The sequence below is a fragment of the Gossypium hirsutum genome, chromosome A06 (genome assembly GCF_007990345.1).
Source record: "Gossypium hirsutum isolate 1008001.06 chromosome A06, Gossypium_hirsutum_v2.1, whole genome shotgun sequence".
Taxonomy (NCBI): domain Eukaryota; kingdom Viridiplantae; phylum Streptophyta; class Magnoliopsida; order Malvales; family Malvaceae; genus Gossypium; species Gossypium hirsutum.
In genome coordinates, this window is record NC_053429.1 from 82,446,274 (window position 1) to 82,462,034 (window position 15,761).

The window sequence follows — 15,761 nt, forward strand, 5'->3', positions numbered from 1 at the left end:
AGTGTCGCCTGCTATTGAGACTAGGTCTCAAGATCGCATGGCTAGGGATGACGCATTATCTTAGTTTATGTTAAGGAGATTGGAGAGGGTCATTGGGCCTAATACTAGATCTGAAGAATATGGGTCGGTTGCGGAACAACTCCGGTCCAATGGAGCTGAACTTTTTAGGGGTGCCATTAGAGTCGCCCCTAATATGGTTGAGTACTAGATTAAGGCCACAGAGCAGATTATGGATGACCTAGATTGCATCCCTGAGCAGAAACTGAGGAGTGCTATCTCTCTGTTGCGAGACGAGGCTTACCAATGGTGGCTGATCGTTAGGGAGGGCATTTAGCCTGAACGTCTGACCTGGGAATTCTTTAAGACTGCTTTCCAGGGAAAATATGTGGGAGCCAGTTATATGGATGCTTGTAGGAGGGACGTTCTGAATCTTACGCAGGGGGATCGATCAATGGCTGAGTATGAGGCCGAATTCTTAAGATTGAGCTGCTATGTGCGAGGTATGGTGGCATTAGAGTATGAGAGGTGTGTCTGCTTTGAGGATGGCCTCAGAGATAATTTGAGAGTTCTAATAGCTTCACAGAGAGAAAGAGGTTTTTCTATTCTGGTCGAGAAGACGAAGATCGCCAAGGATGTTAAGCACCCTGAGCACCAAAACATAGACAAAGAGAGGGGTAAGAACAAGAGAGATTTGGAGCCCTCAATTTCTGTACAGAGGCCTAAAAAAAAGGCCAGATCTGATGGGCTAGTTAGAGTTGGGCCCCTTGTTAGTACTACTGGACTACAACCATGTGTCATTTGTGGTAGAAGCCATTAGGGCGAGTGTTGGTGGAGGATTGGAGTGAGTCTAAGGTGTGGATCATTGGATCATTGGATTATCGCATTAGGGAGTGTTTGTTGAGGGCCGATTAAATGCAAGGTCAGGGTACTGGTATTGCACTAGCACAATAGACACTGAAAGGCCGTGGTCAGGCTAGGGGTGGTAATGATATGGGCTGTGGACAAAGAGCATCGGGTAGAGGAGCTGGACAGACTAAGGTAAGGTAGCCTGCTCTTGTTTATGCTGCACGTCACTGAGAGGACAGAGATCCTCTAGACGTTATCAGGGTACATTCTTAGTTTATGATTTACATTATCTTGCATTGATAGGCATAGGTTCCACACATTTCTATGTGGCTAGCATTAAGTTTGAAAACTTGTGAATTTTGGTTGAGAGCACTACGAGTGAGGTTACTGTACTGAGTCTGTTAGGGTAATCTATTCGGGTTAGAAAACTGTATAGAGATGTTCCGTTGGAGGTTCAAGGATCGATATTTCTAGCTAATCTGATGGAACTTTCATTTGGGGAGTTCAACCTGATTCTGGGTATGGACTGGTTGGTCAAGCACAGTGTCAGTCTGTACTATGCGACTAAGAGGGTCGTCTTGAGAACTGAGGAGGATAATGAGGTAGTCATGATTGGAGAATGTCAGAATTATCTGGCTAATGTGATCTCTGCACTGGTGGCAGAGAAACTAGTTCATAAAGGGTGTGAGGCGTACTGGGCCTACGAAAGTGTTTCCGCTTCTGGAGACCCTACTGTAAAGGATATCGACACTGAAAGGGAATTTTCTAACTTCTTTCCTGAGGAGCTACCGTGTTTACCTCCGAACCGAGAGGTGGAGTTTGGGATTGAGCTTTTCCCTAGTACAGCTCCGGTGTCTATCGCTCCCTATCGAATGGCACTGAATGAGCTTTCGAAGCTTAAAGCTCAGATTCAGGAGTTGTTGGATCGTGGGTTCATCCGCCCTAGTGTGTCTCTATAGGGAGCACCGATACTGTTTGTTAAGAAGAATGATGGATTCATGAGGATGTGTATTGACTACCGACAACTGAATAAGCTGACTATTAAGAACAAGTATCCATTACGGAGGATCGATGATCTATTTGACCAGTTTCAAGGAGCTTCGTTATTCTCCAAGATTGATTCCGATCAAGGTACCATTAGTTGAGGGTTAAGGAGGCTGATGTACATAAGATGGCATTTAGGACTCGTTATGGTCACTAATAGTTTCTAGTGATGCCATTTGGACTGACTAATGCACCGACAGTTTTCATGGACTTGATGAACCGAGTGTTTCAGCCATATCTGGATCAGTTTGTAGTGGTGTTCATTGATGACATATTGGTTTATTCTAAGACTGAGGATGTGCATGACGAGAAACTAAGAGTGGTTCTTCAGATTTTGAGGGAAAAAAAGCTCTATGCTAAGTTCAGGAAGTGCAAGTTCTGGTTATGTGAGGTAACATTTTTGGGCGATGTGGTGTCTACTGAGGGGATTCGAGTTGATCCTCGAAAGATTGATGCTGTACTGGATTGGAAACAACCTAAGAATGTGTTTGAGATCCATAGTTTTCTAGGACTGCCGGGTTACTATCGGCGGTTTATGAAAGGCTTCTCATTGATTGCAGCACACTAAACTAAGCTGCTATGTAAGGGTGTTCTGTTTTTCTGGATTGATGCGCAGTAAGAGAGCTTCGAGAAGCTCAAGACTGTATTGACTGAGACTGTTGTTCTGATACAGCTTGAGCCTTGTAAGGAATTCATGGTTTATAGCTATGCATCACAGGTCGATTTAGGATGTGTGTTGATACAGGATAGTAAGGTTGTGGCATATGCATCTCGCCAACTCAAGTCGCATGAGGTTAACTATCCGACGCATGATTTGGAATTGGCCATCGTGGTTTTTACTCTAAAGATTTGGAGGCATTATCTGTACCGTGAGAAATGTATCATCTACATTGATTACAAAAGCCTTAAGTACCTTTTCACTCAGAAAGAGTTGAATCTTAGGCAGCATAGATGGATTGAGTTGCTTAAGGATTATAATTGTACTATTAAGTACCATCCGGGCAAGGACAAAGTGGTGGCCGATACATTGAGTCATAGGGCTTTGACTGATCTGAGAGTGATGTTCGCTCAGTTAGCCTGTTCGACAATGGGAGTTTGTTGGCTAGGCTACAAGTGAAACTGACTTGGATCACGCAGATTAGTGTTAAACAGCTGAAGGATGAGTCTTTGGGTCTTTGATTCTGACAAATTGAGAGTGTTAGCACTACAGACTTTGGATTGGACTCTGAAGGTGTGTTGTGTTTCTGAAGCCGGATATGTGTGCCGAATGATTCTGATTTAAGGCAGTCTATATTGAGAGAGGTGCATAGTAGCCCTTACTCTATGCACCCTGTTAGGAATAAGATGTATCGAGATCTTCAAGTGTTGTATTGGGGGCCAGGATTGAAGCGAGAGGTTACTGATTTTGTAGCTAGATGTTTGACATGCCAGAAAGTTAAGGCTAAGCATTAGTTACCTTCGGGTTTGATGCAGCTAGTTAAGATTCCGTTATGGAAATGAGAGCGAGTAATGATGGATTTTGTTAGTGGATTGCCTTTAACACCCACTAAGAAGGATTCGGTGTGAGTCACTATGGATTGATTGACCAAGTCTGCGCACTTCATACTGGTTAGGACAGATTATTCTTTACAGAACCTGGCGAAACTTTATATTTTTGAGATAGTGAGACTGCATGGGGTATCGATTTTGATCATTTCTGATAGGGATCCTCGTTTCACGTCTTTGTTTTGAACAAAGTTACGTGAGGCTCTAGGTTTGAGATTGGACTTCAGTACTGTGTTCCATCCTCAGACCAATGGTCAATCTGAGAGAGTGATTTAGATACTAGAGGATATGTTGAGGAATTGTGTTATCGATTTCTGAGGCAGTTTGGAGGATCACCTGCCATTGGCGGAGTCCGCCTAAAATAACAACTTCCAGTCGAATATTCAAATGGCACCTGACGAGGCTCTGTATGGTCATAAGTGTCGTACTCCTTTGTGTTTGACTGAGCTGGGTGAATGCCGAGTACAGGGTCCTAAGTTGGTTCTCAAGACTGAGGATAATGTTAGGCTGATTAGGGATCGTCTAAAGGTAGCTTATGAACGACAGAAGTCTTATGCTGATCTGAAGAGATGTGAGATTGAGTATTCTGTGGGGGACCTGGTCTTTCTTAAGGTCTCTCCATGGAAGAAGATTTTGAGGTTCGGTCGTAAAGGCAAGCTAAGCCCTAGGTTTATTAGGCTGTACTAGATTCTGAAGCGAGTGGGACCAATCACTTATTAGTTGGAGTTACCTCTAAAGTTAGACCGTATCCACGATGTGTTTGACATCTCAATGTTGAGGCGCTACCACTCTGATCCTTCTCACATTGTCCCTATTAAGGAGATTGAGGTTAGGCCAGACTTGACTTTTGAAAAGGTGCCGATTCAGATTCTGGATCGCGATGTAAAGGTTCTACGGAAGAAATCCATTCCTTTAATAAAGGTGTTGTAGCATAATCATAGAACTGAGGAAGCTACGTGGCAACTTGTGGATTCAATGCGTCAGCAGTATCCTTATCTATTCTAATCAGGTAAATTTCGAGGTCAAAATTCCTTTTAGGGGGTGGAGTTGTAACGCCCCAAAATTTGTTAATTTCGTCTTTTGTAAATTTTTCATAAATATCTGTCTGCTTCAGAGGTTATGTGTTCTGGGTGTGTGTGAGAGGTCCCAAGTTCAAGCCATGACTTTGGCTAAATTTTGGTATTTTTCTGAATCAAGCCCTATCTCTGGTCAGTAGGCTTTTAATTAATTGTTTGTAAGTATGTAACAGGATAGGTCTACTGGTCTGGTGGTTAAGTTGAGTGTTGGGATGTTGGAGGACTTGTGTTAGAATCTATGCATGAGCAAGGGGGTTGATTTTTGCTAGGTGGATTGTAGGAGTTTCAGTTTAGCTGAAATACTGAGGTGGCTGTGAGTAGTGGGGATTGTGGGTGTGAAAGTAGTAGAGATTTTGGGGATTTATGATCAGAATGTTAGTTTCGTGATAATCTTTCTTTCTTTTTCAAAATTTCGGTGACTCTTGGGGAAAAGTCCTAACGTTTTCTTCCTTTCCTCCCTTCTCCTATATTCGGCTTTTGCTCTTCTTTCTTCCATCTTCTCTTTGATTTTGTTTTCTTGTGTTGATTTTCAACGTCACCTTTACTAGTTCAATTTTCGTCACACATTTCGGTAAGTGGGTTCTCGTGGTTTGTAAGTTGTGAATATTAATTTTTTGATTAGGATTATTATCTCTTTTGGCAACATCATATTGCGAGGATCAAGGTTGTCCTCGTGCTATTTCGTGATCGATTAATTCAAGGTGGTTGGGGTAAGTTTTGTCACTTTAAGAATGAGTATCTCGATTGGGTTTGGTTTTAGTTCGATTCCTAAGTGTTTAGTTTAGTGCTTTATTGGTTGATTATAGGTTTTGGAGAGCTCGGAAGTGTTTCTACATCGAAATCATACCAGGTGTGTACCCAAAAACACAGAAAATGAGGTTTTGACAAAAGATGAAAACCTCACTATCGACACCACACGAGCTTTTGGTTGCCCGTGTGGTAGGTCGTGTGCCATAACACAGGCGTGCCATCGATGAGGCCAGGTCGTGCGTACAAGACACGGCCGTGTAATGGCCAGGTAGGCTGTGTGTGACACACAGGCTAGACTGATTTGGACCTTGTGGGCCACACGAGCGTGTAAACCCACATGGGTAGTCCACACGGAGGTGTGGAAATTTGGGCCAGGCCGTGTGATTCACACGGGCCAAGGCCAATCTAGGTGTGTGGGCCACATTGATATGTGGACCCACATAGGCAATCAACATGGGCGTGTGAGCCCATTTATCTAAAATGATTTCTAGGGTTGCACGGGTCGCCCAAGTCGACTATGAACCTACTATAGGGTCGATAAGCATTACCTAGGCCCCTGAATGTATGATCTGAGTGTATGTGATGCATGATAAATTATGCATGAATACTAGTATATATATGTTTACCTATGACTGATGGTTGCATAAAATCATGACATATTGTATGTTGCATTGCATTGGTTTGGGATGATGATATATTGGAGGAAATGTACTGAAAGGCTTAAAGCTTATTACCTGGCAGCTCGCTATAATATACTGATTATTTGCCCCATTCGGTACTACTTAAATGTATGCATGTTTTCTGTAGGAATTACACACTGAGTTTACGTAAACTCACACCTTCTGTTTGATGTGTATAGGTAATCCCCAGACCTAGACAGATCAGTGGGGCGGAGGACTCAACGGTGACCACATGGGTTATTTTGAAACTGCTTTACATTTCTTTATGTTTTATTTTCTATTTCTGTTGAGGTATTTGGTTGTAAATTTGGGACTTTCGAATTGTTTGCTTTTATTTTGGATTTAGAATGTTTTCATGGGTTTTCAAACTACCAAACTCAACATAAACTCGGTTTATTAAAAATAACGATTTTACTAAACTTAAATAGTTTTCCTCAAATGTCATGGTTTTAAAAGCTTCCACCACAGAAAATAGTTTTAAGAGATTCAACAACAAGGAAATGGATTTGAAATAGATGAGATAATTAGTAGCTAATCAGTGGAAATGTTTTAACTTGATAAATACAATTTCAAATTTCAATCCATGTGACATCGCCAAATTCAGCCATAATGTCTAGGCCGGGTTTGGGGTATTATAACAAATGCATATGAAATTTAATAATGGAGGTCCTTATGTTGTAATCAATCCATTACTAATGTCAGTAGACATTATTGGACATGTGTTAGGTGAATTTTATGTTTTAATACTAAGGTTATTATGGTAAATGATAATTAAAAAGATAATTTAATAAAAATAAAACACATAATTTGTGTTCATCTTCTCCAAAAGAGAGAACAAGAACCAATTCTTTGAGAAAAAAAGGGGCTAGGGTTCGACAACTTTAATTTTATCAATTAGGTACGTATTTTGATCCATTTTTAATTATTTTATGTTTTTGTGATCGTTGCAGCTAGTACTAACTAGCCCAGGGACTATTTTGCAAAACTGTTAAAGATTTTATAGGTTTCCATTGATGAAATAACATGTGTTTTGATGTTTGATGATAGATTTTGAATGCTTGTTGATAAATATACAAGTTTTGTTAAGTGATTTTTAGTGAAAATGCAAATTAGGGGTTAAATTGAGAAATGTTGAAAATGTGTGGTTGAAATGTGAAATAAATGAAAATTATGGGCTTCTAGGGGCATTATGGTAATTCAACTACCATGGGTTTATTGTGAATTTGCATGAATTTGTGATTTGTGTACTAAGAACTAAATTATAAAAATGTGAAAGTTTAGGGGCAATTGTGTAAAATAGTCCTAATATGTATTTTGGATTGAATTGAATAAATAGAAGAATAAATAAGTTTATTTTGATTACTTATAGATCAAGAAAAGAGGAATTTGGACTTAGATCGGGGAAAAAGCAAAGTAATTGAATAGTCGATCTGTTTCATCATTTCAGTACACGAGGTAAGTTTGTATAATTGAACTTAAATGTGTATCTATTTATCTGATGGATGAAATTGAGATAGTATTTATTCTAATAGATAAATGTGGAGATATTAAATTTTAATGTACAGTTTAAGTAAACGAGATGCTGAAAAAGACCATAGTTGGGCTATGGAAAATCGGATAATAAGACCATAACCGAGTTATGGCATGAGACTGTAAGACCACAGTAGGGCCTTGGCAATGTATGTGTAAGACCATAGTTGGACTATAGTATCAGAAAAATCGAAGTATTTGTATCGTAAACATTTATAAGACGAAGTGGTTTGATAAGAGAATTGTTGAGTAATAGATAAGTATTGGTACAGGTATGACGAAAAACTAATTCAACTAATGAGTTATAAGAAGTTGAGAACTTATAAGTTATGATTTGGATAAACTTTATGTTAGCTCATTGTTAGATGCTTAAAATGTTAATTATGTTATCCATTTTGAAATGTTAATAAATGTTGTGATTATTTCATATTTACATACGAACTTACTAAGCTTTATACCTTACTTTGTTTATTTCTCGATGTTTTATAGTTTTACGAAGCTAGCTTGGATCCATGGATCATCATAGACTTCATCGCAATATCGGACATCTATTTTGGTACTTTTGAAGTGTGTATATATGGTATATGACATGTATAGGCTTGTGCCATTTTGGTATGTTTGATGTACATGTATTTGGCCATTTGAGTTGGCATAAGATAATGAACTTGATGATGTCTATATATGTGCCAATGGTTCTATTTTGAGTTGGGTAATTGACTTATTTTGTGTGATTGAAGTTGATAATTTGGGATGTTATGTGCCTGTGAATTGGTGCTTGATAATGTATGTATGGAATGGTTAGTTGATTGAATTGAATATGTGAATTAGGTATGAATTTAGATATCAAATTGTAGCATATTGTAAATTGTATTGAAGGTAAAGAATGAGTATGTTTTGAACATTGGTTGATGGTATTTGGATGCATATTTGTGCCATAAAATGGTATCATTTGAGCTTGTTTAGTTATGGGCAAAATGGGTGGCAAAATGGCTTGGTAAATAGCCTATTTTTGTCTACACGGGCAGAGACACGGACGTGTGTCTCAGCCGTGTGTAACACACGGTTATGTTACATGGTCGCGTGTCCCCTGGTGTTGAATTTGAAAACAAGTTAGTATGCTCCTCACGGACTCACATACAGGCGTGTGACTTGGTCGTGTGGCATAAGTCAGTTTACCTTATAGGTTTGGCACGGCCTAGAACACAACCTAGAACAAGGGCGCGTATGGCTATTTTTAGGGCACACGGGCATGTGTGTTTGCCGTGTGACCCAAGTTAGAGAGTTACACGGAGTCAGACACGGGCTAGGACACGACGATGTGCTTCCATTTCGAATGTCCATACAACTCATGACACGGGCGTGTCTGGTAGCCTTGTGAGACACACGGCCTGGCCACACGGGCATGTGTCCCCTATTTTGAGAAAATTTTTTAGTGTTTCGTAAAATGTTTCATAAGTTATCGGTTTAGTCTCGAGTCGTTCCCAAAGCATGTTTAAGGCCTCGTAGGCTCGTATAGGGGATAAATAGATTTAATCTGAATGATGATTGTATGAAATGAATGAATATATGAGAAAAGTATGTTTATATGTATTGTAAGTCCCGTAATGCTCCGAAACCCTATTCCTACGTTGAATACGGGTGATGGGTATTACAATACCAGATAAAGTTGATTAATAGTGAATAACTTCTTCTTTTAATGATGATGTTGCATATCTCAGATAGTTTTTAGAAAAATCTATTATTTCATCTAGAACTCTCAGTATTTGCCAACCAACTATCGGTTCTGACCACGTTATTACAAACTCAATTGCTGAGCTCTTCGGTTCTTATTTTGCAGACTTAATCAACATAAATCTTATAAATATTCTATTATATAGGACTTTGGAAGTGAGGGGGTAGAAGTTGTAAAGCTTTAAAATTAATTCTCATATATACACATTAGACGTAACATTCATTATTAATATAAACATTATGAACCTTTACTTGAACCTTCATAAATTTATGCTCATAATTAGAAACCTTTTAATTAGAGACTTGAGTATTGTTTTCAACATCATCAGAATTAGCTCAGTTGGAAGCCATCTTTTATCTATATGTAAAACAAATCCCACCAGAGTCAGGAGGCATCACACTATCATAGCTTATATAATAGCATGTATTTCTAGACTCCATACATGCTACGTTCAGTCCGACAATTGACTAAACTGTAGCTCTAATATAACAAAATGTAACACTTTTAACCTATCTCCGTCGTCAGATTAGGTTTACAGAGCATTACTATACAATCAAAAAAATTTATACATTATATCATTCAATAATTTAAACACATCGTAATCCATTCATACACATGCATATTGTCCCTAAATTGAACCCTAAATGCCCTAAAAATAACTAAGAAGCAATTTGGGACCAATTTGAAAAAAATTAGAAAATTTGGGAAAAGGAAGAAAATTTGTAAAACAGGGGTCACACGGTCGTGTCCTCACCCGTGTAACTTTCTGAGTAGAGTCACATGGCCGTGTCACACGCCCGTGCGCCAGGCTATGTATGTAAAACACCTAAACCGTATCCGTCGCCAAAATAGGGTTACAAAGTATTATCATAGTTTACAGAACATTTATAAATGATTTTTACTAATTACTATTCATTTTTTAAAGAGGTCATATTGTCCATTGAATGGATTCTTGAAACACATTATAAACATTGGAAGAAAGTCCGGACTAAATCAGAAACTCAGAGAATTTTTTGCGAAATTTCAAAATTTTTCCTAAATGCAGGGCACACACGCCCATGTGGTCAAGGGACACGCCTGTGTTGTAGGCCGTGCCTGGCCCCGTGTAACTCTTTGACCTGTACCATACGGCCTTCCACATGTCCATTTGCTAGGCTATATGGTTAATTTAATTTTCAAAAATTAAATGCAAGTTTCACACGGCTAAGACACACGCACGTGTTCTGGGCCGTGTAGCACACACAACTGAGACACACACCTGTGTCTCTATCCGTGTATCCAATTCTGAGCATTCTATTTTTAAATTTTAAGATGCAGCAGACACACGGCCTAACCACATGCCTATGTACCAGGCCATGTGTCATACACGGTCAAGACACACGCCCGTGTGTCTACACGTGTGGACAAAATAAAGCCATTTCCTAGCTTTATTTCTAACTCAAATTTTCCAATAACCTACACCAAAACTTACAAATATATATACCAGCCAATTTAATCATTAAAACTAAGCCAATTCTATCATCTAACATGATATATTATCACATGTATTCATGTTTATATTTTTACCTTTGTTTAACCTATATGTTAAGCATAACTTGATCAGCCATGCTTAATATACTTAACACATAGGTATTTATCATAATATAACCTTATAAATATACCAAGACAAATCAATACTAGCCATTCTAATGGCTAGTTTACAAACAACATTTACAAGGCAACAACAACCAAGTTACCTATACTTGCCATTATACCAAAATAAGTTTACTAGTTATACCAAAACAAGCTAGTAGATAGTGTGATGATCCTCTAACCGATCTCTAACCTTTGTGAGCTTTCGAGCACTATAAAACAAAGAAAATAAAACCTAGTAAGCATTTAATGCTTAGTAAGTTCGTATAGCAGAAATTAAACTTACCAATCACATTCATTATAATAAGCATACAATAACATGGTTTCCATCAATTTGGCAAATTTCCTAAACCCATACACTCAATCAAGCAAGTTAGTCATGTAATTCATATGTATATCAAATAAGTATAAATGAGCTTATCATGTTACAACTTTCAAATATTTCAGAAGCATTCAAGATATAATTCATTTAATCTCATAATTTCTCATTTCAGGAATTTTTCCGTTGAATCATTGAAATTTCGATGGATATTCAGTTAGTACACGCAAGGTGTAGAAAATAGTAAACCGTAAACTCATAATCAAGGGTAACCATTAGGGCACTTAATCAGGGAACACACTCTCAAGCCACATATTAGGATGCCAAGATGAGCCATGTAACAAGACACTTATCCGGGCTAAACAGGAAACTCATAAGAGTTTTAATTAGGGAGCTCATAGAACTTAACAGATAACTCTGAAGGGTTAATATTAGGGAGCACCGGATAAGATAATAGGGAGTTCAAGCAAGTTATATCAGGAAGCTCATATCACAAAGAGCTATGGTAGTGCACAACACATTCTAAATCACTACTGATTAAGATATTCGCAGGAACTATATAAAAGGATACTCGAGAGGGCTTTATTAGGGTTACTCGTCTGAGCTAAATCCTGTCGGCAACATATGCATAATTACATTCACATACAGGAAAATCACATGTATCCATCGATTTTCATTCTTTAATGGAACTTAACTTCTTTGCAACATTTTCAATCATGTAATCATTTCATGTTATTTATAACATTCATAAAAGTGACATAAACAAATACCACATCCAAATCAAATGCAACATTCAATTTAAATGTATTATCATGCATAATAATGTGACATGAACTTAACTCGATAGTTCGTATAAGAAAATCAACTAATCCAAAACTTTCTCTTTTCCTCAATCTATCTTCGAATTTGAGTTCTCTGGATCTGTAACACCCAGTACCCGAGTCCGTCGCCGGAGTCGGACACGAGGGGTTTGCAGACTTAAATCACTTCTTTGCACAATCCATTTTAAATTTTCAAGGCAAGCAGGCTAACTGCGTCACTGTCACCTTAAAAATCATATCTTGAGTTTCACAACTCGAAAATCAGTTTTGTGATTTTTCCCTGAAACTAGACTAATATATGCATCTACAAATTTTTTTCTAGAATTTTTGGTCTGGCCAATTAGTACAGTTTATTAGTCAAAGTCTCCCATGTTACAGGGATCAACTACACTGACCTTTTCGCATTACGACTTGGATATATCCCTGTACAGGGCTTCAATACTGATGCCGTTTGTTTCTATAGAAACTAGACTCAAATAGGAACCTATACATATATGGAATAACTTCTAAATGTCTCTGGTTAATTTATAATGAATTTCCAAAGTCAGATCAGGGGATCCAGAAACCATTCTGGCCCTGTCTCACGAAAACTTTAACACCTCATAATATACTGTTCATATGAATGTTTCGTTACTTTCCTATGAAAATAGATTCATCAAGGTTCGATTACATAATTTATTCACTATTTAATTCCATTTATACTATTTTTACTGATTTTTCACATCCACATCACTGTTGCTGCCAGCATCTATTTTTAAGGTAAACTTTACCTATTTCATGATCCTCCATGGATCAACTAGAGTTTGTCATACATATTCCAAAAATGATCATGGCTAACCGTTACCAACATTTCCATACCTCTCGATGGACAACATACAAAATGATTATAAAGCTATGATCAAAGTATATTTAAGCCATTTTCGCATGGCTATCCAAATTTACACAAAACCGAAGGGTACATGACCAACAACAAAATGGTAGTCCTATACATGCCATTTCAAAGTTCAACCAAAAGTATACCAAAAGGAGCTTTGATAGTGTGGGCGACTTCGACTTCAAAATCCCGAGTCCGATAGCTGAAGAACCAAAATCTATAAAACAGAGAATCAAAGAAACGGAGTAAGCATTAAATGCTTAGTAAGTTTTGAGCAAAGAATTTAGACACAACCAAAGTATAGCATTCATGTAGCTAAACGGATAATTTCATATGCACAAATTTTCAATATCATACTTACTTCACATTACCAACCCTTTTATTCATACACAAAGATCAACTTAGCCAAAGGCCAGTAGCTCATTTATCAACTGAGCGAATACTTATTTGTAAGGGCTCAACTAATTCAAAGCACATACGAAACATACCTCAATGTTGGGATGTTACAAGCGTATTACCTGAAATTTTTACAGCAAGATCATTCATTCCCAAATCACGTACCTTCGGAATTTAACCGGATATAGCTACTCATTCAAATGCCTTCGGGACATAGCTCGGTTATAGTAACTCGCACAAATGCCTTCGGGACTTAACCCGGATTTAGTAACTCGCACCAATGCCTTCGGGCTTAGCCCGAAATTAGTATCTCACACAAATGCCTTCGGATCTTAGTGCGGATATGGTCACTTAGCACAAAGCCTTCGGGACTTAGCCCGGACATCATTCGAATAACCATGCACATTTAACAATAAATCATGACACATTCGTATTTCATTTTCATTAGCAAAACTCAAACACAAGACACTTATCACTCTTGCAATTTCGGCTCAATAGCCACACACAAAGAGCATGATTTTGATTTGCTTAAAACATGATCTAATCAAATCATAATTTAAGCTCTATTACTCAAGAACTTACCTCGGATGTGGTCGAACGTTTTCAGCGGCTATTCGATAACTTTTTCCTTTCCCTTATCCAACTGTGGTCCTCTAAGCTCTTGAGCTAATTCAAACAAATTTAACTTATTAAAGTCTCATTATGCTAGCTTATGGCCGAATATGGCAAGGAGTTTGATTGGTCATATGGCCACCTTCTAGCTCAACTACACAATGGTCATATGCATTTTTAATCACATCAAGCAATTTAATACAATTCATTCGAACATCAAAAGAAAACCTCAAGGTACTTAGCCCATATATACTTTAGGCATTAGAGTCACATATATATATGGAATCATGAATCAAACTCAACATTTTAGCTAATATTCCCCCTTGGCCGAATTTTCTAAGCCAAGACAAAAGCATCAATATGCTTGCCTCTAACCGAATACATGCAACACCAATCTTCTTCCTATGGCCGAATATGCATGTCTATGTTGAGGCCGATTATATACTTAATACCACACATAAATGGCATACATTTCACTAACTAATGCATTACATATTATAACTCAATATGCATCCATCATTTAATCCATAACCGAAGCACCATCATGTGTAAGTATATACCTTGAGATAATATATAGGTCATACCAATACATCATGTGCAATCATATATATATATATATGTGCAAGAGCCGAATCACAAATTTGATTATAACCAAATTTAAACATATATCCAAAACATAAATCTTACCTACCATGCAATAAGCATAAATCACACTTATGGATATACCATGGCTGATACTTCCAACAACACCAAATAAAAATATACTTCATGGATCTAAGGTAGAACCAAGAAAGAAACTCATAATCATCAAGATGTAAGAAACTACCATTGTTCATCTAGATTTAGCATGAAACACAACCATCACCCTTATTAATCTCCATAGCCGAAAACCTTACTTATTCCAAAATCACAATTTCAACATGGGTTACCAACAATAACTTGATATCTCACTCAAAATCAACTAGGATTTCAAGAACTAGTATCAACTTCCTTACCTTAATATCGACCTAAGATGACCGATTGCTTCACTCCTTCCTTCCTCCTCTCAATCCGGCCAAGAAGAACCAAAGAACACAACTTGTTTCCTTTATTCCTTAGAACATTCGGCCAAGAGAAATGAAAAAAAAGATGGACACTTTTTTTTTGTTTTCATTCTTACATTCACGGCAATGGGGAGGGGGAGAAACAATCACACACCTTCTTTCTTTTTTCCATTTCTTTATTACTAACTTTATTTTATTGTTTCCTCCCATGATGCACCAACACAACATGTCTATGACATGTTTTGCCCATCACCCTTTGTCCATCCTAATGTCATGGCCGGCCACTACTAGATGGGGAGAAAAATTGACATGCAAGTCCCCCCTTTTTCAACATGCACTAATAGGTCCTTATGTTTTGATCTATCACATTTCAAAAATGTCACACATAAGTCCTATTGACTAAATTCACATACAATTTACTAAATCGAAGCTTAAAATTTTCACACATTTATTTTAGACAATAAATATCATATTCAAATAATTTGGTGACTCGGTTTAGCGGTCCCGAAACCGCTTTCCTACTAGGGTCGCTTTAGGGCTGTCACAGGATCTATATAAATGAATTTAATTATCAATTTAATACAATTCATATTCAATTATATTCAATTTACGGCCTAGGTAAATTATCATTTTGCCCCTAAACTTTCCATAGATTCCAATTTTGTCCTTAGGCTCGCAAAATGAAATTCATACAATTTAATTGTAATAGCCCGTTTTTAGTCAAATTGGAATAGTAGTTTTGAGACCATAAAATTGAGGTTGAAATATTTATTTTATTATCACTTTGAGGTCTGTAGCATGATAGTATGATTGTGTGAAAATTTTGTTAAGAAATTTTATCATTTGAATGCTCAATTTGAT

General features: G+C 37.6%; 1 protein-coding gene across 1 annotated transcript; it reads left to right on the top strand.

Moving 5' to 3' along the window:
* Positions 1-229: 229 nt before the first annotated feature.
* LOC107963037 (uncharacterized) lies at positions 230-817 on the top strand. The gene is made up of 2 exons (XM_016899637.1): positions 230-316; positions 377-817. The coding sequence occupies exons 1-2, from the start codon at positions 230-232 to the stop codon at positions 815-817; spliced, it is 528 nt and encodes a 175-aa protein (XP_016755126.1).
* The last annotated feature ends 14,944 nt before the right edge of the window (positions 818-15,761 follow it).

Bases quoted from the DNA above. Each gene is read 5' to 3' on its own strand.
- LOC107963037 (XM_016899637.1), top strand. From the start codon at position 230: ATGGATGACCTAGATTGCATCCCTGAGCAGAAACTGAGGAGTGCTATC. The intron at 317-376 runs GTTAGGGAGGGC...ACTGCTTTCCAG, and splicing joins CTTACCAATGGTGGCTGATC to GGAAAATATGTGGGAGCCAG.